Source organism: Gopherus evgoodei, chromosome 3 (genome assembly GCF_007399415.2).
Source record: "Gopherus evgoodei ecotype Sinaloan lineage chromosome 3, rGopEvg1_v1.p, whole genome shotgun sequence".
In the NCBI taxonomy this organism is placed as follows: Eukaryota; Metazoa; Chordata; order Testudines; family Testudinidae; genus Gopherus; species Gopherus evgoodei.
In genome coordinates, this window is record NC_044324.1 from 156,685,204 (window position 1) to 156,708,866 (window position 23,663).

The 23,663-nt window shown below is 37.6% G+C and overlaps 1 protein-coding gene across 1 annotated transcript in view; it reads left to right on the top strand.

Annotated features, from left to right (window-relative positions):
* CRIM1 (cysteine rich transmembrane BMP regulator 1) overlaps nt 1–23,663 on the top strand; it is a 314,546-nt gene that overhangs the window by 241,563 nt on the left and 49,320 nt on the right. Inside the window, exon 9 of the mRNA XM_030557098.1 lies at nt 13,504–13,660. Coding sequence (XP_030412958.1) covers nt 13,504–13,660 — 157 coding nt within the window. The remainder of the gene's footprint in view (nt 1–13,503; nt 13,661–23,663) is intronic.

Genomic DNA, 23,663 nt, shown 5'->3' on the forward strand with positions numbered 1-23,663 from the left:
GTTCAGAGACCAGTTACCCTGTGACACTCATTGCCTTCTCCAAGAGACATCAACCGTGATGGGTCTCAGGAGATTCTAGAACCTCTGACACATCTATGCAAGATGGGATATCCTCCTTAGAACTGATGGTACCCTATGCCTTGGAGTCCATTTCACCCCATCCTAGATCCTTCCCCGTACTATTCACTTTGGTTACACTATAAAGTTCCTCTTCCTTCACCCTCCAAAACCCCTTTCTCCATCCCTTTTCAAGGACCACTCTCATGAGATGATACTTTATAGGAGGTAGACTTGCTACTTCTAAGAGGAGCCATAGAGCCAATACCATCTCAACATTGATGAAAGGGATTTTATGCCAACTATTTTCCTAATCCCCAAGAAGAAAGGAGGATGGAGACACATTAGATCTCCAATACCCTCAGTGCCTGTATCAAGTGTGACCTCCTGCATAAATAACACAGGCCATAAGACTTGCATGAATTAATTCCTGCTTCAGTTCCGGTAGCTGTGGGTGAACTAGAGCATATCTTTTAGGGCAGGGGTTCTCAGACTGGGTGTCGGGACCCCTCAGGGAGTCCCGAGGTTATTATATGGGGGGTCAGAGCTGTCAGCCTCCACCCCAAACCCCGCTTTGTCTCCAGCATTTATAATGATGTTAAATATATAAAAGTGTTTTTAATATATAAGGGGGGTTGCATTCAGAGGCTTGCTGTGTGAAAGGGGTCACCAGTACAAAAGTCTGAGAACCCTTGTTTGGGGTGGGGGGGAGAGGGGAATCTGTCACAGCTATCATCAAGCTCCCCCTGCTGGACACTCACCAGACTGCTGTGTTTGGAGTACACATGTTAGATCCATGTGCTTTTAAGCTTTCCTGAGTCTGGATCTCTAGGTGCATACTCCTGGTGCTAGAAAAAGAACTCCTTTCTGAGACTGCTGTGGTCCAGCTGCCTAGGTTCTGTGACTAGAATCTATTCACTCAACCCCCTCCTTGTTGCTTAAGCACATCCTTCAGATTTCCAACCTTCTGGGCACTCTTTTTTACAATTAACTTCTTTAGGGACATGTGATCATTGATGTAAACAGACACAGGTTTTACAAAGGTTTCTAACATAATTACTCTTTACTTTAAACAGCACAAGAGATATGCAGATCTAGGTTAAAAAAAAAACACTTTTATGCCCTTTCCTGTCTGTTTCCTCATTACTCTTGAGCATTCTTTGTGATTTAGTTAGTCTCTAAGGCATTCAGGATCCCCTCCAGAACATGGAGTCTCTCACTCTGACCACTGCAGGCAGATTTCTTCAGTCTCTGTTGGTCCCACTGTCAAAAAGATCCCTTCTGCTATGAAAGCATGCCCTTTTGTTCTCTTTCTTATGTCAAAGAATCCTATGTTTTGATGAGTCACACTGACGACAAGTTGTTGTTGTTTCCTTGTGCCATTTCTCGGGAAATTCTATTCAATCAAAGTATAGCCCCTGCAGAGAAGCTGGAGAAAACTGATTCTCCTAAGGCTTCAGCCAACCCACTGTCCTAAGGAGTTACCATTTGAATGGGAGCCTTTCAGGTTAACAATTTCTGTTGTTTGTTCCATTCTTTCTTCCATAAAGGGGGTGCAATACATGATGGTGTCCTTGTCAACCCCTGGCTGACTGACTGACTGAGGGTTATAGATGTACATAGAATCCATAATCTCAAACAGAATTCATAAATTGTACATAGCATAGGTATAGCTGCGTTGGTTCCTCGATATTAGAGATACGAGGTGGGTGAAGTAACTTCTGTTGGTGAGAGATGTACATGTCAGAAGTTGGTCCAATAAAAGATATTACCTCACCCAACCTGTCTCTCTCAGTTGTACATAGACAGATTCCCCAAATCATCACAACATCCAATCCTGACTTAAAGATTTCCGGTAATGGAAAATTCACCACAACCTTTGGTAACTTGTTCCAACTGTTAATTCCCCTCACTGTTGAAAAATTTTTAGTCTAAATGAGTCTACCTACAGCTTCCAGCCATTTGATCTTGTGTCTTTGTCCGCTAGACTGAAGAGCCCTCTTATCAGATTTCTGTTCCCCATGTAGGCACTTATGGACTGTGATCAAGTCACCCCTTAGTCTCATGGATAGTTTAAGTTGACTGAGCTCCTGCTATCTATTGCTATAATACATGTTTTTCAATTTTTTATTCATTCTTATGTCTCTTCTCTGAACCCTCTCTAATTTATCGCTATCCTCCTTGAATTGTGGACACCAGAACTGGATGCAGTATTCCAATAGCGGTTATACAATTGCCAAATACAGAAATAATATAACCTTTCTATTCCTCTTCAATATTTCCCTGTTTACATGGCAACGATCGGATTACCCCTTTTTGCTAGAGTGTAACACTGAAGGTTTATACTCAGCTGATTATCCACCATGACCTAGTGGTGTTTTTCAGAAATCACTACTTCCCAGGATAACATCCTTCATCCTGTAAGTATGGCTTACATTCTTTGTTCTTTGATGTGTGACCTTATATTTGGCTGTAATGAAACACGTATATGTTTGCTTGCACCCAGTTTTCCAAGTGATCCAGATTGTTCTGTATCAGTAACCTGTCCTCTTCATTATTCACCACTCCCCTAGTCTTTGTGTCACCAACAAACTTTATCAGTAAATTGTGTAGGGCCAAGGACTGAACCCTTCAGGACCCTCTAGAATCACAGTTGCTCATTTACAGTTAGATTTTTGAAACCTATCAGTTAGCCAATTTTAACCCATTTAATGAATGCTGTGTGGATTTTGTATCATTTTAGTGTCTTAATCAAAATGTGTGATACCAAGTCAAATGCTTACAGAAGTTTAAGTATATTACATTAACACTATTACCTTTATCAACAAACTTGTTATCTTGTCAAAAAAATTCATTAGTTTGACAAGATTTATTTTCCATAAACCCATGATGATTGCCATTAGTTATATTACCCTCCTTTATTTTTTTATAAATCAAATTCCTTATCAGCGATTCCATTATTTTTCCTGGGATCGATGTCAGGCTGACAGATCTATAAATATTTGAGTAATTCAGTTTACCCTTTTTAAATTGGCACAATATTAGGCCTCTTAAAGTCCTCCAGAATTTCCCCAGTGTTTCAAGATTTGCTGAAAATCGACATTAATCTTTTAATAAGAGCATGCTCAGTCAATATTTAGAAGCATCTATAAACACTGGTCTCCTTACTCAGGTTGAAAAATGCTAACATTGATCCTGTAACTATTATTTAATTAATTTTATTTCACTCCTTATGATCTAGAAGCCATGTCTGGTCAGTATTGGCTTGTTCTAAAGGCAACTGTTGTAGCTGTCAGACTAGGTATAAACTTGTCCTTGAAGTATGTTATATCCAGGATTTTTTTTTAAATCTTGTTTTATCCTTTCTTGTACTGCTTCTGTTTTAGTCAGTCCCAGCTGTATTCCTGCTGCTGCTAACGTTTGTCACAATTACATCAACTCCTGCTTAGCAAATGAGCTTCAGTTATATTGATGCATTTTTCTTAATTCTCCAACAGCCTGTGATGATCTTCCTAAGAATTAGCCACATCACCACATTGTTAATGTAGACTCTGACTCTTTCCATCATCCTTTGTGGAACATTTCTAGACCAGAACTTTTTCCCATATGGAAGCCAAAGTATGTGTTACTTGTGGAAGTGGGCCCAGGTAGTGAAATTTGGCTCTGAAACCATATTCAATTCCACACTTTTCAAAGTTCAGGCATATTAATACTCATTGTTCTAGTATGCCCATTACATCAACAGTATTACAAAGTTTGGATGTGGGTCCACACTTTCCCAAAGTTAAGGGGGATGCAAGCTCAGTATTTTGGTTCAGGCCATTCTGGAGTCCAATGTACACATTTTTTTTTTATTTCTTGTTACTTAATTGTGTGTCTAAATTCATGTGATGAATCCAGTTTTGTAAAATATTGTGCCTCGTATCTCACTGTTTTTCTCAGTAATGCTCCTACATTATATTCTCACTGAGTTCTTTAGTATCCACACACATGCTGAGTGTCCTTATACCTTTATTACACATGCTATTGAATTCACCCAGTCTGTGGGCTACATTTGGCTATTACATTAGTTCACCACTGTCATTCTGTTTCACATTTCCCTTAACTCTTGTCTCAAGAGCACCTGTACTCTACTTAGGGCATGCATTACACAGTGAATCATGTCTTTCAGTTGAATGCTGTATGTACCCCCTCAATGTGCCAGGAAATTGCTTTTCCCAGGCTGCAATTACTGCTGCTTATCTAGGCTGTTTTGGTTTTGGACCACATTGGTATTTCACTTTTTTAAAAATAAATCTAATCAGCCTCAGCTTTTCACTGGTTTGCTCTCCCAGAAAAGACTATTTACTGTAGGAGCTATTTAAAAAATAGTTTGTCTTCACCATTATGCTGTATCCTCCTTAATCTGCATGTTACATGCATCTCAGTCAGTTCTTCATCGGCTTTCATCATCACCTCTTTTTTCATAAGTATTGTCTTCTACTTTAGCTCTTTCAAAACCTTCCATGTCATCAGTATTGACTTTGCTCCTGTGAGCAATACTGTCTGTTTCTAAAAGCTACTGTTTTTAGTCTTCAGTTGTTTTGCACTTCAGTATACTGTGCTGTCATTCTATCCATTGCCCCATTACACCTCACAGCTGCGTCCGTATCTTCCATTGGCGTTCAAATCTTAGTGTCCTTTAAACACTTCTCCTGATAAGCACACCATTGCAAAGTGATTTTTCTTGTACCTTTTGCACAGTTTTTACCATGTGATGAAAAATGTGTATGATGCTTCCCACCAAAAAGGTTGCACTTTGTCCCAAGTTCACTCTTCTTGATTAGTTATTTCCTGAACACACACTTCACTTTCTGCTTCTAGGGCACAAACCCAAATTCTGCCCTACGTTACATTAATGTAGCCCCATTTATGTCAGTGGGTTATATGGCTGAATTTATCTCACTTTCTGCCCTGTTACTATTTCAGTCTTTGTCCTTGATTTTGCAGAATATTCCTCAAATGTTACTATGTGCTTTATAGTTTCTTGTGTTGCATTCCAGGGCTAGCTGTACTTTTCAGAATGCCAAATTCTGAAATCTTCATTATGTAATGAGTTCACTGTGATTGCTTACCATAAGTAAGGATTACATGGACAGCCCTAAGTAAGCACTCTTGTATCTTGTTAATGCTATGGACCACCTACTCTCTTATCAAAGAGGTTTGTGTGATCACATACTTGCAAAATAATACTTTTAATCTCAAATCTATAATAGAATTGTCAGTGATTTAAATGGACTGCTGTACTCAACAATGAAACACATGGCCCTCATGTACTGTATATCCTATACCTTTTCATTTAGAGAACACTATGGAACAAAATTGATTTTGATGCCTTAACAGTCCAGTTTTTTCTCTAACAGTTCAAATACATTGCACTTTCAATTGCTTGAACCACTGCCATCATTAACGTGGCAACTTTTTGTTCATCTGTTTTTGTTTTTGTTTTTTGTTTGTTGACTTAAGTGGAGTAAAAAGTTTATTTCAATATTTACCATTTGCTATCCATGTTTCCTGTAATTTTCAGAGCTTTTAGGTGTTTAATTACTTCTACTGTGCTCTGCCTTTTGCTCTTCTGTTGATTGTTTGTATGGGATTGCTCTCATACAAACACACTCTTCCACTGCATGTGTAGTCAATGCTGTTAGACTTTGAGCTCTAAAAATATGTAGAATAGTCCTTTTGCTGAGTGAAATACAATTTTTGAGCTAACCCAGAAGACTTGTTAGTTCAAAGCCACAGTAAAGGCCAGATTTCTCATTGGAGCTACTTTTGGGTATACAGGTGCTAGCAGATTCTTCAGCAATGTACTGTCTGAATCATTAGAAGATAGCGACCATTGCACCTGCCTGGAGGTGCTTTCCTTGCATCAATGGTATATCTGTCATTAAGTTTTCCATTCGGCCATTAGGGAGGTAGTAATCTTACTGGACCACAGATTCATCACAGGATTCAGAATCAAAGCTAGTAGTCAATATTGCATTTAGTAGTAGACTATCATCCAGACATAGGTATGCCTGTGGACTCAAAGATGATCTGCCACTACAGCAAAGCATTTGTTAAATAATTTTGGTGCTGTGACTTTGACTGGAATGGAATATTAGTGATTTGAAATAAATAAAAAGGGTATCATTATAAAAGCAGGAAATTAATTATATGAATGCTTGCTAATGAAGAAACTGCTAGAAATGTAACAAAAAGAAGCTGTGAGCTGGAATCATTACAAAGGAAATATTTAATTTTAAGGAATGTTACTCAGATCTTGTTGTAAATCAGAAATAACACATTGCACACTTACAGGTTTCCTCATGCAATTTGTGCAGCTGTACATGCAAGATGGTACATCAATTCATAAGGTTATTCTCACAATATAGTCAGAGAGCTGGGAAGATGTTAAGTGTGAAAATCGTTGGGACCAATTCCATTGTGGTGTTAGGCGTGAGATGTGTGTTAGGGGATATTTTACCCAAAATTACAAAGTTAATTCCAGAATATCATGCTGTTAGAAAATGTAAATATTTTGAAATTCAGATTTTAAATATTTATTCAAAAACATAATCCTTTATTGTACAATAAAACATTTAAAACTTAATCCAACCTTTTCTTTTCCCTTACACACAAAGTATGTTTAATAAAAATGCTGATTTACAAAAATGTGACTAATGGGAGCGTTTGAAATACATAGAGTTCTCAGAAGGTTTTTCCATAGACTTGAATTTATCTATTTCAGTAGTTTTGATCAATAAAATCCTTCCTGTCGGTATAAAAAGCCTTTTGATGACCCAATTTATGTTAATATTAAATGGCAGTTCAATAAGTTATTGAATTCCTGATTAATATTAACTGAACCCTTATCTTAAGTGGTGTTGAAACATCCCAGACTTTTCTGCACTGATGACTTCTATATGAGGTCAGGCTATCTAGGTCACTGGGCAAATATGGAAATATCCCGTGAAGGTTTGAGTTCAGCACATAAAAGCATGTACTCACTGTTTTGAAAGCTATCAGATGTGTGGGTAGGGTAGTCTGAGATCTGTGTGGATTCCTCTTATGTCTTGGAAGCCCTAGCAATTTGGTGTGATGCCTGTGTATGGTATAGAGACAGCATTAGTAACATTGGTAATGAACTTCTTTTAGAGATGGACACTAATCACATGTCCATATTATTTTTTGTTCGATACATCGATGTTTAATATAGCTCAGCATAAGTTGTTTTAGGCACTGTTATAGGATATGATAATGATGGACAGGGATGATCCTTCCATGGTGCTCTTTCTGAGAGGCAACAGAGTAGCTGCTCACCCATCACAAGGGCCCTCTGATGCAGGAAATATCCCTTACATCTTATATCCCACTCCTCTTGTTCAAAATGTAAATTAGTTTGTTACAGGCAGTTAGGCATTTTTTACTACAACGTTGTCCACATTCTGATGGTACTGGACTATATGTTTCCTGTATATCAAATTGCAACATTGTTTTTCTTGCTTTCCCAGTGTTTGACTAAGACATAGGATCTGAACTTTTTGAAACTGAATCTTGCAAAGATGGAGACGATGGTTGGTATGGAAAGCAACTTGAGGAAATGGCAATGGTTGTGACTGCCCTCGATTAATGGATTCATAAGCAGCTTTGGGGTTATTTTGAAGCAGTGATTACTCTTTCATTCCCAGGTTACAGCAAGGGTTTATGCCATTCCTTTTTGGTTTTTATCCACAATATCTAGGAGAAAGGTGGCTTTTCTGTGATAATGTGAAGTTCACTGTAGTCAGTCACGCTATTGAAATTTTCATGTCTGGAGTACTGCAGTGTTTTCTGCTTGCTTGCATCTTTGAAGACCTTTGGAAGCCTCAGCTAGTACAGAATGTGGTAGCTCACCTGTTCATTCAAGTTTGGAATGAGAGCATTACACCCCTATTCTACAAACTGCACTGATTTCCCATCTACTTTCAGATGACATTTTGTTCTAATATGTACAGCCATACATGATTTCTGATCCAGCTTCCTTACAAGCTGTTTTTTTCCCTTGGTACTACCATGATGGCTGAGGTCAAATGAGGCACTTTTGCTGACCATCCTTAGATGTGTACTTTTAGGGATAGACAGTAGAGTATTTATAGTGGAGAGTCCTTGGCTATGGTTCTGGCTCTTTGCCAGAGCTCATCTTCACTTGTCTGCAGAGCATAGCATATAGGCCAACTTTCTAGTAAAGTATATACATGCATTTGTATGATTAATAATAGTAAATGGGCAATATGAACGTAAATGTCTTAAAAGAGCTATATAGCGTACAAATTCATCAAGTAATCAATTAGTAGTAATATCAAATCAGCCCTTGCCAAATGAAAATCCTTTCAATAATAAACCACCACTAAAATTATTATCTAAGAAAATCTGCACTGCTTTGACACTGGATCTTCCAGTCTGTACATCAAATGGTATATAATCTGCTTTTAGATTATAAACTTCTTGGGACAGGATGTTGTCATCCTCTGTGTATGTTGCTGCATTGACCACATTGATGCTGTATAAAACAGTATATTAGATGTCTCTAATAGCATGTGCTGAGTTAAGATATAAAATGCTACTCTAACGCTGCTGTCTAAAAGTGATACAATGAACTAATCAAAGCAAAATATAAGAAGGAAATTGTTTGCTCATCTCCAGTCCCAAGTCATGGCTGATGTTAAGCATAATGGTTTCTTAGGGCCTGATTCAAAGCTTATTGATGTAAATAGAGGCTCCAAGAAAGAATTCTTTTGTCCTCTTTCACCACATTTCATACAAGATCTGCGGTATATTTTAAAAAATTAAAAGTAACAATGAAAAAATAAAATAATAAATGACATCCTTAAAACATAACTGGGATAATATGTTTCAATAAATTAAGGACGTATACAAACCATAAAATTGTATTTTGTTTCTGCTTCCATTTTTTTGTTTTTGTTCCCCTCTCACTTTTTTTCTCCCACATTCTTTTTGGCTATATATTCCATTTCCTTTCTCATGTGTCAATTTCAAATTTCTCATGCTTACCCTAGGCTTGCTCCTTTCCTCCTTATTCCTGCCAAGACAAATTGGGGGCTCAAAAATTGATTTACAGGATGCTTATTTTCACATGTGAATCAGATCTTCCCATCCGAAATATCTAGAGTTTGTGGTAGGAGGAGATCAATACCAATTCAAGGCCCTCTTTTGGACACTCTATGATATGTGGAGTATTCACAAACTGTTTTCGAGCAGTAACAACATATATGAGATGTCCTAGTATCTATGTACCCTTACTTAGACAATTAGCTTATAAGGGTGTCGTTACAGGAGGACGTAGCAAAAGATGCATCACAGATTTGTGCCTTGTTTCAAACACTGGAGTTCAAGAAACCAGGTCATATTTTATTGGGGCAGTTCTGGATTCTCAGAAAGGCAGAGCTTTTCTTCCAGAAGAAAGGTATTTCAAAATCCTTACATCAACAGCAATAATACAGGAGGACTCTTATCAAACAGTGTTCTTTTCCCTCAAGTTGATGGGCTTTATAGCTTCAGCCACACAATTTAACTCTGTACAAATCTCTGAAGATGAGGCCTCTACAACATTGGTTAGCAAGATACTGTATTTCAAATACAGACAGCATGTTTATGACATTGACACTACCCGGAGATGTGTTCCTGTGACTCATATGGTGGACTCAATGTTGCAATGCCCTCAAAGGGATTGCATTCAACCCCTAGCTGTGTAACCTACAGTCACCTCCAATGCTTCCAGTTCGGGCTTATTAAAAGAACCTAACAAGTCACTGGCATTCCAGGGAGGAAAAAATTGCTATCAACATTCTAAAATTTAAAGCAATATATTGGGCTCATAAATACTTTCTCACTCATCTACATGGCAGTGTGGTTCAAACAACTCCTTACAATATTACAGCAGTATTTTACATGAACAAGTGGATGCGGGTTGTGGAGAGACATGTTATAGCCACCTGTGCATAGAAACTGTAGTTCTGGAGGAGTGGTGCATAGTACACCAATTTTTATCCTGTAACTCTCTGTTTTTCTGACAAGGACGATATATGCGGGTGGATCAGCTGAGCAGAGACTTATATGATCAGCACAAGCGATCACTCAAGAATTTAGTAGTAAACAACATCTTTCTGTGAGTGTATCCAGAGAGAGACCCATTTTCAACAAGACACAACTCCAGAGGTTTTATTCCAAAACAAAAGCAGACAACCAGTCTATCTCAGCAGTACTTCCTCAGGGCTGAGGGTGGGGATATCCTCTGTGCATTCCCCCCAGTTCCTCTAATGCAGGAAGTTCTCAGGAAAATCAAGCAAAGCCAGGGTTACTCTGATAGCCCTGGCCTTGGCAAGACAACAGTGGTTTTGGATCTCCCGCAACTATCATAAGGGATTTCTGTCTTTGCCTGCAATTCCAGACTTGCTGACCAGAAGAGCTGTTAGATTTGCTATCCAGACCCATATTCTTAACACCATGGGCCACAGGACTTTGGCAAATCTGGAACTGTCTTATTCAGAAACAGTACAGGAGATACAGTTGTCCTTCATGAAACAGTCAACTCACCTGTGTTGTCATAAATGGAAAAGGTCCTCTTTTTGGAGAACCAACAATAACAGAAATCCATTTTCAGCTTCTGTTCAATTCATACTGAAGTACTTTATTTGAAATTCTTGGGGCTCTCCATATAATTGGTAAAAGTATATCTCAGAGCCATCTCTGCTCATCACAGCTTAATTGAGCAAAAGACTATATTTAGCCATAACAGAGTAGTAAAAAGATTCTTGAAGGGGCTAATGAATGTCTACCTTGTGGTTAAGAACCTCACCTGCTTGGGATCTCAGTCTGGTCCTTATTCAGCTCATGAATCCTCCCTTCAAACCCATGGGAGAATGTTCCCTATTTCAACTCTAAATTGAGATAGCCTTTTTTAGACCTATTATATCCTCTAGAAGGCTGAGCAAGCTACAAGCTATCATGGCTGGACTCTGTCTCTCTCCCCTTCCTCTTCCAACCGCCCCTCCAAGTTATTCACAGAGATAAAGTGGTCCTTTAGCCAACCTGAAATTTCTCTCCAAGGAGGCAACAGAATTCAATCTTAACTAATTCATAAATTTACCAATATCTTTCCCTAGGCCTCACTGTCACTTGGGAAGTTAAGCAACACTACTTGGATGCTAAGAGAGCATTAATCTTCCATTTGAGTGTGGCTAAGGAATACAGAAAATCACCTAGACTGTTTGTTTGTCTCTTATGGGGAAAAGAGTAGAGCTCAGGCAGTCACATGCCAGTGTCTGACTCTCCACTGAAGAGTGTTTATGAACACACCTCTGCGTCTCTTCCAGAAGGGCTTAGAACACACTCAGAGTGAAGACCACTTCCATGGCCTGCCTTAGGGCTTGTCTACACAGCAAGTAACCACATGGCAAGCCAGGAAGTGACTCTTTAATGCCTCAGCTTGTCACACAGTAACTTGCTATGTGGATACTGCTACAGTGCAGTGAAAATTTTCGGAGGCTGTACTCCAGGACTTTCACTATGCGGTAGCAGCGTCCACATGAGTTATTGCTCAACAAGTTCGGGTGCTGTAGTTATACCCCCGGCTTGCCATTCGGTGATTCGCCATGCAGACAAGCACTCATTGTCTTCCCATATTCAAAATCTGCAGAGCTGCCATTTAGAGCTCGATTCTTTCACAAAATATTGTTTACATCTTGCATCTAAATCAGATAAACAATTTAGTAAAGAAGCATTACAGTAGCTATTTTACCTAGTTTTCTTCCTCCCACTAGCCAGAGGAAGGAGTGCTGGTTGCTCAACTCCAAAGTGGGAATATGCAGAGGACTCGCAAAGAAAAAATTAAGGTTACTCACCTGTAACCAGAGTTCTTTGATTACCTCTGCACATTCACATTTCCCATCCTCCTTCCCCTCTTCCTTGGAGCCCTAATTTCAACTTTGCCTTTGAAGACATGATGGAAAGAACTCTGAGTGTGGTTTGCCAAACAGATCTCTTTATAATTCCATCCTTTTGAATGAGGAGTAGGTGACACAAGAGCTTTGCAACAGGCACTGCTACTAAAAAGTTCTACTGGTCCAAGCTGCACAATTCATGTATTCCAAGAGTGTAAATATGCAGAGGTCATCTTGAAGAACCCCAGTGCAGGTGAGTAACCTTCATTTCTGTCCTCTTTGTGTATGTCTGCACTGACTTGCCATCTAGTCCATTCTTTTCTTTCTGATTCTTCCTCTATTTCTCTTTTTCATTACTGCCTTCTCTTTGGCTAGTCATTTCCCAGGTCTCTTCCTCTGTTTTACCCTCTAAATTAATGACTATTGTGCATTCCTGTTTTCTCTCACCCCCACAACCAATATATAAAATGTACATTTCACCATTGTGCCACACTTAAGTGTTAGCACATCTTTTACTAATTTCTATTCTCCATACCATGGACTCATGCCTAAAAATATATAACAGCACAGAAAAGGAAAACTAATTATATGTGGATTCATACACCTGATGGCTTGGCAGTGTCTTAAGAGTGTTTTAAACTGTTTCCCCTCCCCCCCCCCCGTGAAGAAAAGCAAACTTGTTATTCTCAAAGTAATAAAGGTTTGCTGAAAGTGAACATAAAAGCCACACCCTCTTCCTGACATTACTACACTAGATGTAATTGGATTCCTCCAATCTATCTTTTTTTATTGCTCCCAAAAGAGGCTATTCAATCATGCTATGGGACTCCATCTTCAAGCTCTTTTACTTTGACTTAATCCAGCAGATGTATTTAAGATTGTCACCTCTTTGGCACTGTAGTAATGTGCTTTTAGTAGGGAGGTCTTAATACTCAAACAGGTGACAGTCAACAGTGTAAGTAACAAATAGAGATCCTTAATAAATAACAGCTCCTCCAATTTTATTTTGGATTAATACTGTTCAAAATAAAATACATTATACTGCACATGAGTCTATTAAACAAAAATAAAACAGACAGTATGTGGTATTACTGAAGTTTTGTTGACATGAATTTAATGTGACCACATGACTCAAGAATGTGGGACTCCATTGGAATGTTTACCTCTCCCTAGCACCTCCCTAGATATAAGGTGTCTACTCCCAAGCTTTTGCTTGGAACCAATAATTATTTAAAAAACACTCACTCACTATGGTAGTCTATAATACAGGTCTGAAACACTGTAGTAACTGTGTTGCAAACTGTAGTGTTTGGGGCCATTACTGTAGAATTGTAGAGGAATATTAGGGAAGGGAGGTAAAAATATTGGTAGTCTTAACAGTTAAACCAGTAAAAAGGTGGAAAAGGTTTAGTCTGTATATAGATACATTATTTGTGATCTGAACAACAGTTTTCATTTTGTGCTAAGCTGCATGTGTTCTTCACAGGAGAGGAGCTGTGTACTGGCCTCATATCAGGGTGTTCCTTGGACTGTTCCTTCGGTTTCCAGACTGATGTCCACAACTGTGAGATCTGTCAGTGCCGTTCAAGGCCTAAGAAATGCAAACCCATAGTATGTGACAAGTACTGTCCATTTGGATACTTGTACGTATTTTTATTCTGAAAGCATATTTATCATCATCCTTGTGCATATAAAATATGCAAAATCCATGAATATTTATATGTTTGTTTTCTGTATGAAAAATGGGAGGCATGTGGAGAGGCAGGAATGTACGTACGTGTTAACTGTATAGTATTCCTCAAGCAGACTTGGACGCTAGAATTGAAGTTGTGAAAATAGATTTTGATCACTAGACCAAAAGAAAATTCAAATAATCAAAATGACTAACAAAATTATAAAAGCAGCAAAGTATCTTTAAAAATAGTTTTAAACAGTCTTTCAGAGAAAATTTAAGAACTGCATAAAATTTACCTTTCATGTTGCTTTTTAAAATTTCTTTTACACTAACATCTGATATCCCCTCCATCTCATAACTTGCTTCTTTTACTCAGTTGATCCCGTTGTATTTTGAGTTGATCTTTTTTATTATGACATAACAGTAGCTTAACTGAGCAATCATCTGTTCTAGTCTTCCATTTCTTTTCTGCCAGTTACCTCCTGTGGAACACTAATGGAAAGTCAATCTTTCATCTGTGAGAAGTTTTTCTAAGTGTCACAGAGACCTGTAATGTTATGACACCCTCTTCTTTAAAAAAAAGTAATGGTGGGTATTTTTTTTTCATCGGGAAGAAGGGATGCTGCAGCAAATTGGGCTATTATTTTGTCATAGGTAGAGATTTTTTTAGAATCTGTTGATGTGCAGACATTCAGTGGTCCTCAGTGAAGGTTTAACCAACGCACTCCACCCCTTCCAAAAAGGCAAACCACCATTTTATAGGAACTAACATAAAATTCAACTCTTCCCTTGCTTAAAGTTGGTAGTTTTAACCCACAATATATAACCTTCAGATACTGTGTTTAGCTAACTCCGCTACTGTTACTACCCTTGGCAGTTTATACTTGCAATTCTTTAGTTCCTGACTTATTCCTTTTCTCTACTTTTACTTAATTTGGCACTTATCTCTTAAGCCTTATAGTGTCTACTCTCTTAATAATCTTATACACTGCATTGTAGTTCCTTCTTATTTCATATTTTCTTTAATCTTTTTTTGAATAATCATTTTTAATATGGTGCAGCCTAAATCATCCAAACATTTGAGACACATCACAGACTTTAAGAAAAATGGAGATCCAGCTCTGTCATGATCTGACTGCAGAGAATTTAACCAATGCTAGAATTGTAGAGGGGGTGGGGGTGTATAAATGAGTGGGTCAAACTCACAATACTTAGTGCTGCCAGATGAGAAATCTGGTGCAGACAACCCTTCTGCCTCCTTTTTTAAAAAATCTATATTATGAGATTGCTTCCCCTACCCTGCAATTCAACCACTGAGTTGTAGTGTACTTATGTGAATGTATCAGTGCGGTTGCCCTCTTTTTTTGTTCATATTGCGCTATGCAAGTACATAGTGCTGTACAAATGGTGAAATACGATAAACATAAAACATATTCCTGCCCTGAGGACCATGCATTGTAAAGGCACAGGAGGTAAAATATAATACTGGGGAGGAGGAACTCCTAAAACCTCCATATTTAAGACAATATTTATTTTATTTTATTAGGATTTCAAATCACACTAAAAAAAGATGCCTTTCCATGTGCTTTAAGTCCCCCTGACGTAATTTAAAGGTATCCTCATAAAAAACCATTCCAGTATAACTAGTGTTCAGTAATACCATTTAATATAATCCATAAAGCATTGCTTTTAAATGTTATTGGATTTAGCAGTTTTTCAAGCAGAGTAGGAATGAAACAGAACGCAGTGCAGATTAAGTGAGTGGCTGTTCCAAGCATTTAGCAGCAAAGCTAGGATGCATCAACTCTCCACTGGATGAAGAAGACAAAGTGAGGAGGTAAACAGGAAATGTGGGCAATCTGAGGTTAGAGGGGGACGTGTAAAAGATTATGGAAAAGATGTAGTTGGGGCAAAATTCTGGAGAGCTTTGAAAATTACCAGATGTGACCATATATTCCACATGTTCTCACCAGTTATGAACAACAAGAATAATTTCACTAGTTGATATTTGAATCATCTGTTTATTTTAATGTTGATTATTCAAAGGTACAAACTGAAATAATAATCCACTAGTGTAAAGAAATGTAAAAAATCTTAACATTACCATGAACGATGAAAACCAATAGGTTGTTAAACTTGTGTTTCATTGCAATTTGTAGTAAAAAGCAGAATCTGACTTTGTTTATGTTATAGAAGATATCTTCATTGCAACATTCAGGTGCTCAGCAACACTTTAACTTTGGCATGGAATAATTTTTTTTTATTTATATTTTCAGATGCTATGTTTAAATACTGTTATCTCTGATAGTATTCAGTAATTAGCAGCTATTTTTAGCTTCCTAATCAATAATGAACTATACAGAATAATCTAATATGATGTCTCTATAAAAAGGACACTGTCAAGGTTGTTAGACCTTGCTTTAACAGCTTCCCCGTGTTATAGCTCTTAAATTAAGAACTGTAACATTGTTGCAGCATTAATTTAAAAAATATCAGAAAAGATAAATTCACAGTTTACTGTACTTAAGCAGTACATACAATGAACATGTCTGTGTGTACATACATACATTCTCACATAGTTCAACGTAAAATAGCATGCTTACATGTGGAGTTTACATAGTTTGTTTACAGGGCAGCTCTCAATTTTTTTAAATTCCGTACTCCACCAATAATACTTTTTAAAAGTATGTGATTCCAGTTCTTAATGTAAAAGCTACAGTGTGGAATAATTGTTAAAATATGGTCACTTTAAAGGCATGTCATTGTCTTTTAAGGCCCCGATGCAGGAAAGCACTTATGTATGAGCATAAGTGCTTTCCTGAGCCAAGACCTAAATGTTTGTTTGTTTGTTTGCTTTTTCCCCAATTGACTCTCTTTCTTGATTTTTGCTTTGGAGTATCTAAGGCAATCAAGCTAGCATCTCTTTATACCTTTTCCTTTATAAAATACTTCTACGTTTCAATTTAATTTATTTTATTTCACTAATAATCCTAACCTTGGATCATATATTGCAGTATTAAAAACTGTATACTATTGTGAGTTCTGGAAATGCTTATCATAATTATTCTGAAATGCCACATATTGTGCTTGTTGTTCATTGATGTGTGTTTTATTTATTTACTTTTTATTATTCATATTAATTTTTTTAGTTTTACTGTTCTGTTCTTTTTATTATAATTGTGTAATACATTTTTCCACTAAAATGAGTTTGGGAAAAACTCACTCTTTCTTAATGAGCGCTTTGTGGGATTGAGTTTTATTTAATACAGTATTTTTTCCTTTATTTTGTTTTGTTTTTATAAACAGTAATTATGACGGGGGAGGGGAAAAAAGGATACTTAATTACAGTTTTGAGTGAAACACAGTAGGGACAGAAATCCACAATGAACATATTTATGCAACTTCTAGATGTTGGACTTTGGGTATTTAGGAAGAGTGAATGTTGTCCTAAGGTAAGTAAATGCAATAGATTTCTATTCATGGTTCTTTACTCCCAGTGTGTGACTGGCGGTAACTTCCTTAATCAGAATCCACAACACCAGTGAGTGGAATATGCGTAGCTGCTAGGAATAATAGTCAGTCATTCCTCAGTCCATTTTTCTTTCTGCTTAGGACAGAGAAACATCTTTTGACTGTTGCTGCTATGTATACATGTACATCCTTACTCTAAGAGATTTCATTCATTTGTTTAAAAGCGAAGTCTTTTCTGTATTCTTATTCTTTCAACTGCTTCTTACTGTTACTTTGGTTTACATACAAATTAGATATTTGCCTGTGAGATGAGTGACTACCTTGTATTTGATTGAGATGCCTCTTTGCTAAGCCTAAGTTTCATGGCAGGTCTCTGGCTCATTCCTTCTTTTTCTTCTGGGTTGTGATTTGTTTGGTTTTTTTGAGGCACATTCCAGTGACTTCAAAAAGAGCCTTAAGTTTGATTAGCAGATATCAGTTAGAATGGTAATGTCTTCTTATGGTATCGGGGGACCCATCAGGACACTCATTGATTCAGATTCTCTAGAATGTGTTCTTAAATTGTGGGGACTTAGATCATATCAGATCTGATTGGCTTTCTCTAAAGTAGCCTGGAAGTCCTTAAAAGTACTAGTTAAATACCTCAGATGGAAATTGAGACTCTTCAGACTTACCTGTTTAAAAGTAAGACCGGTTGAATAGACCCTACAGGCCACGTCACCATTTGCAAAGTATTTGAATTAAGTCTGGCGTTAAGGGGTACATAAAGGCATTAGATCTGTTGGAGCATTGACATAATTTCCTTGTGGCACTCAACAATGACTTGAAGTTAAAATGGGAGCTTGTCCCCAAAAACAGGTCTGTTTCTTTAGTTGAGTATTTTGGCATATATGATGAATCGCTCATGTATCCTCAGCATCTTGGATTTCCTGGGGTCTCTGCTCATACCAGATTTACTCTGTCATAGCAATGAGAGCCCAGCGTCAAAGAGTATGGATTGGCCTCCTATACATTTTAATGAATGCTTTCTTCCTGCATGATTTGAGCCCTATTGAACATGTCAAGGCATCTTGCTCACCAAATATCAGTTGGAGCACCTGACTCTGGCCACACAAAATATGCTGATGTCTGTGCCTAAGCCATCAAGTCTATCAACATGTTTAGCCCCATTGATTATGTACCGAAGGTACCTTATGTAAATGTTAAACAGTAATTGATTTCATCAAAGAGTTTGACATTCTCAGCACCATCTTTCCTCAGTCCATACCTTCACCTCTCTAACTAGCTGACTCCAAGAGACTGAGGGAGAAAAAGATTAATCAGGTCAGTGCCATCTGGAGAAATCTTAACATCGTACATTTCTTTGAAGTATCTTTTCTGGAGGGACACAGATTCTTCCTCTTTCTACAGGAAAGCCCATGAATTCCCCACACACACACGCCCTCCATGAGCAGGAAGAATGCTTTAAGAACATAATACGAGTATTTGCATCTGGTTATTGTGTCTTTTGATGTCTGTCGTGCAACAACAACAAAAACGGCTTCTGCAGGGATAGAAATTTGAAAGCATGCATCATTGTGGTCTTATGGTCTCCTGCAAGAAGTGCAGCAAAATATGAGGATCTGTCACATAGAGGTAGAGAAATTTAGGAAAAAGGGTAGAAATTGAATGGATGGGAGAGAACAAGAATAAGGCCACCTTCAGTTCCCTGAGTTTCCATCATCTAGCATTCATATTTTTCATACCAGAGGAGGAATAAACAACATACAGTGCCTGATAATCTGGCTAATGCCAGCAAGTGCATCTTCAAAGATCCCTAGGGCCCCAAGCAGAGTGTGAAGCCACCCAAGAACCAGAGGACTTGGTGCCTTCAGCATTATCCATCTCAGCAACAAGAACTTTAGGGATTTTTAAAGGCTTGTTTAATCAGCCAGTTTCTACCATAGAAGATCACCCTGTAAGAAGAATAATGCCGCCCACAATTTCCAGTAACTTTAATCACGGATCATCAAAATTATGTTGTAGGACAGTTCACTAATTTCCCCCTTCAAACATGCACTCGAGTACAGCTCTGTGAAAAATAATTCACATGAAAATCCATTTCCTCTTTGACAAAAATGCCATTTAAACCCCTACCATCAATTGCAAAAGGATATTTTATTCTAGGTACTTCTGTGTCAGAATTGGTATAGTGTAGGTTGGGGCCAAATAGATAGCTGAACACTTGATGAAAAGAAAAAAGTAAGTCCCCTGATTTTGTTTTGGAAATTTCCCAGACCCTCGTTTTTCTAATCTAGATCTTGTTATTCCATTATCTCTTGGAAGAACATTTTAGTATTCAGGTACAGGGGATGGTATTTTGTCATGACAAGAAAAGGTGTTTTCTGACTGTGCCCAATTCCATGAAGATACACAAAGGAGGAGGAGGTCATGAGGAGTCTTCCACACGTTTTGCACCCTGTGCCCGAGCTGTGTCTTATATTGCAGTTCCCCAAACATAAACACTGTGACTCATAATAATAATAATATGCCACAATGTGGCATAGAACAATATGTGGCATAGAACAACTCAGAGGAATGGGGAAGGGCAGGATCATGGCCCCTATCCGCCACTTCACAAGTCAGGGTGCTAACTCCACAGGGTGGAGCACAATTTGTACCCTAAAGAAGGGTGGATCAGTGGAGGAAGGATGATCTCAGAGTTAACAGAATGAACTGGGACTCAGGAGATCTGAATTCAGTTCCCACCTGTTGCAGACTTCTTGTGTGACCTTATGCAAATCACTTAATCTTTCTGTGCTCAATTCTTCCTTTAAAAAAATGGATATAATGCTTCCCTTTTAGTGAGGATAAGTGTTGATGTTTTTTGAGGCACAGAGATACTACACTGATGAGAGCTATAGAAGTACCTTGACAGACCCATCAGTAGTGTTTTGTGATCCACTGATACTCCAGAAGACATTGTGTTTGCCTGAGGCACAAAGTCTCCTGGAATACTTGCTGCAACAATGCCCTTCTACACTGGCTCTATGCATTTGTCTGTACTGCAGCTGGCAGCATGCTTTCTACTATGGGTAGACAGGCACATGCTAGCTCTGCTTGAGCTAGAAATCTACAAATAGTATAGTTGAGGCAGCAGCTCAGCCTAGCCACCTGAGTATAGACCCACTTGGACATTCTAGGTACATACTCAGGTAGCTATGCTGATCCACCACTCATGCTACCTCTGGCTGTGCTGCTGTTTGTAGCGCACTAGCTTGAACAGAGCTAGCATGTCTATCTACTCAAGCCGGGAAGCATGCTTCTAGCTGTAGTATAGACGTATCTTACAAAAGCCACTACTGAGCCCTGTACATGCAGCTCTGCTGTTTAAATGCTATAGTTTTGCAGGTATTTTATTTATTTTTATTCCTAGTCATTAGATTGTTAGCTTTGTCCTTTCTCTTGGGCTTGGACAGTAAATTAAAATTGCATCCATCCTTTTGTTTAGCAGTTTCAGGCTTGGCATTCCGTATTTAATGTGTGTATTTCTTATATTGTTTCCTTTACAGTGGTTACCTTTCGTTTTGCTGGTTCTTGTTTTTTTGTTTGTTTGTTTTTTCTTTTTTAACTTGGATACACTTTAATTGTCTCCTTCAGGATTTCCCTCCTCCCCCCCCCGAAACAAGGCCTAGATTTGCTCTGCTCAAATCAGTGGCCCTTCTAATGCTGCTGCTGTTTTTCTGTATATGCAGATAACAGTTTACTGTTACAAACTCTCCAGTTAAAACCACCACATTTTATTATTAATCATTAAGAATTATTTTTTCCATTTAGCTGTGTAAACCATAAATCATGACTCAAATGAATTAGCCTTAGAAAAAAGCTAAATTAAGGATGTCCAATCTGAGGTTATATCAAATTACTTTAAATGTTGCACATACAATTTTGCTGTGGAGACTAGATTGGAAGTTAATGTCTCAGGCTGTGATAAAAATCCTTTTCACAAAAGCTACCAATACAGGGGACAATGTGTCTCTTCAAAATATCAAAATACTTAAAACTATGGTTTCACTCTAAAAAATGCTTGTAATCGTGCGAATCCCTTATCATGCCAATGACTTGCAGATCAAATGTGCTCATTATACAAGTAAAAATATTCTTTTTTTATGATTGTCAGACCTGCCAATTCAAACTGGAATCTGAACTATGCTGGGTTCTTTTCTGCTGCTGCATCATCAGCAATAATAAAAGTTTAGCAGGACAGTTTATGCTCTAAGGTACCTTTGCAATTAATCATCAATGGGTTTGTGCATATGTCACATACTGTAACTTAAGGAACAATTGTGTTTGACAAAGCACAAGATGGAATAGAATCCACCACATTCTCTTTTAGCAGTATTTCCTTATGTGAGTTTGTAAATAAAACAGATGTTTGTAAAGTCAGCAGATAGGATTCTGAATATACAGATCTTTCTAGTAAGAAATATAGTCATTTTTCAGAGTAGAACTACACTTAAAATTAGTTAACCCACTAATAATACATTCTTGGAAAACCAGAGTAGATATGCATTTCATATTAATATTCAGTCTAAGGAAATCAACTGAAGTTCATGCAGTATCTGGGGAAATTCAGTATTCAAAATAAAAGGTCAAATGTTAAATTGGAAGAATTGGCTGGCAGATATTCTCAAACTTTGGATCTCTAAAATAAAGGAATTTTCATGAGTTTTGCAGAGTTAAAGGCCAAATCAGGTTAACACAAAAATGCACACTGGCAATATCTAATGCTAAGGGACTGCCTAAAAAAAGATTTTTTTGGTAAATAACTTCAAGCATGAGATCAGAAATCTGTGGAATTTTTTATTGAAAAGAATAAGACAAAATAGCTTCTGAAGTATTTAAATTTCTATTAAAACAGGTGAGGAGAGCTTCCATTCTCTCTCTCTCTCTCTCTCTCTGTCTCTCTCTCCCCTGGAAGGCAGTTGAAATTCTATTGTTTAGCACATAGTTTTTCTCTAATCAAGGGTAAAGTAGCAATGCAAAAGAGAGTTGATTTACAGATGATGTGGCCCAAGATTTCCCATAAAAATTTCTGACCCCCTTTTCATCTGAACAGTTAGACTTGAAAGACAATAACAAATACTAGAGGTGTTCAGTAAGCATTTGGTAGCTATGATTCAAATCCTGTTTTCCCCTTGAGAGGACAAACGAAGCCCAAAACACAGTGGAAGTAGTGTAAATTGACTGCACAGAGGGAAAGAGACTGTAAACTGGCAATGCAGGGAAACTGCATGGGCTGTGCATCATGGGGCCATTAAATGGAATAACTTGAGTGCTCACTGAAATGAGTAAGAGTTGCACAATGTATTCCTTATAAACTTAACCCATTGTGACTTCATCACTTAATTCAAAGGAAGATGTAATGTATTCTTTATAGGGGCTTCCACATGTTCCAGGGATTGTAGTACTCATTCATCTAGGGGGTTAAAGGTCGTATGTGGAATAGAGTTGCGGATATCATAAATTGAGTAGTTAAATGTGCTTAGATACTTGCATGATCAGGCCCTGATTCATTAGTGCTATTAAAGAACTATATAGCTCCTTAGATGAAAAGTGCTATAGAAGTGCAAGGTATTATATGAGGCCTGTGTCTAGAGGTATGTAGGGAGAAGTAGTTTCTACCCTATACATATAGTGTGGATGGGGTAGTTTGGTTTCTTAGTTTATCGAGGAAAGATAGATTGGGATTATAAGTTTTTCTGTACTGGATATGAATTAGAGGTGAGATGTTGTCTTCCACTGTGAACAGTCATATGGAATGGAGAGGGGTCTGTAGCTTATAGGAAGTGAATTGGAATTGGTTCTTTGATTTTACATATGAACTATGTAAATTCAGGTATTGTATTAACTATTGAAAATATTAATGGGACAGAGTGAAGGCAGGGAGTAAGGTGGGTTCTGATGAATATTGATAACATTTTCTATATTAGTTGATCAAGTAAAGTTGACAACAGTAAATTTTTTTTAGTAACCTTATCTCTAAATTTCGATTAGATGTCTTTCCTATAATGTTGTTTATTACAGCCTGAGTGTTATCTGAACAGTTTTGTCTCAGAGCTGTCTTGGAGCTTAAGTAATTATTTTCAGTAAGATGGGGTGATTTAAATCGTTGATCTAAATCACTAGAGTTTAGTTTGTTTAAATCAGCTTGAGGCTTTCTACAAAAATTAAATTTGTACTATTGCAAGTTTAGATTAAATAAAGTATAAAGAACTGAACTATAAACACTGGTTGGTGGGTTTTTTTTAAGTGCCACTATTAGTAATGTCTTTTATTTGAATTTTACAAACTGCTGGAGGCAAAACCAAAATATTGAAATTAAAGTCCTGATCCTGCAAACAATTTACGCAGGTATGCATCATATGCACATGACTAGCCCCCAAACTCAGTGAGACTACTCGTGCTTAAAGTTAAGCTAAAACTGTAGTTTAACAAAAAATTTACTGGTATAAAATCTG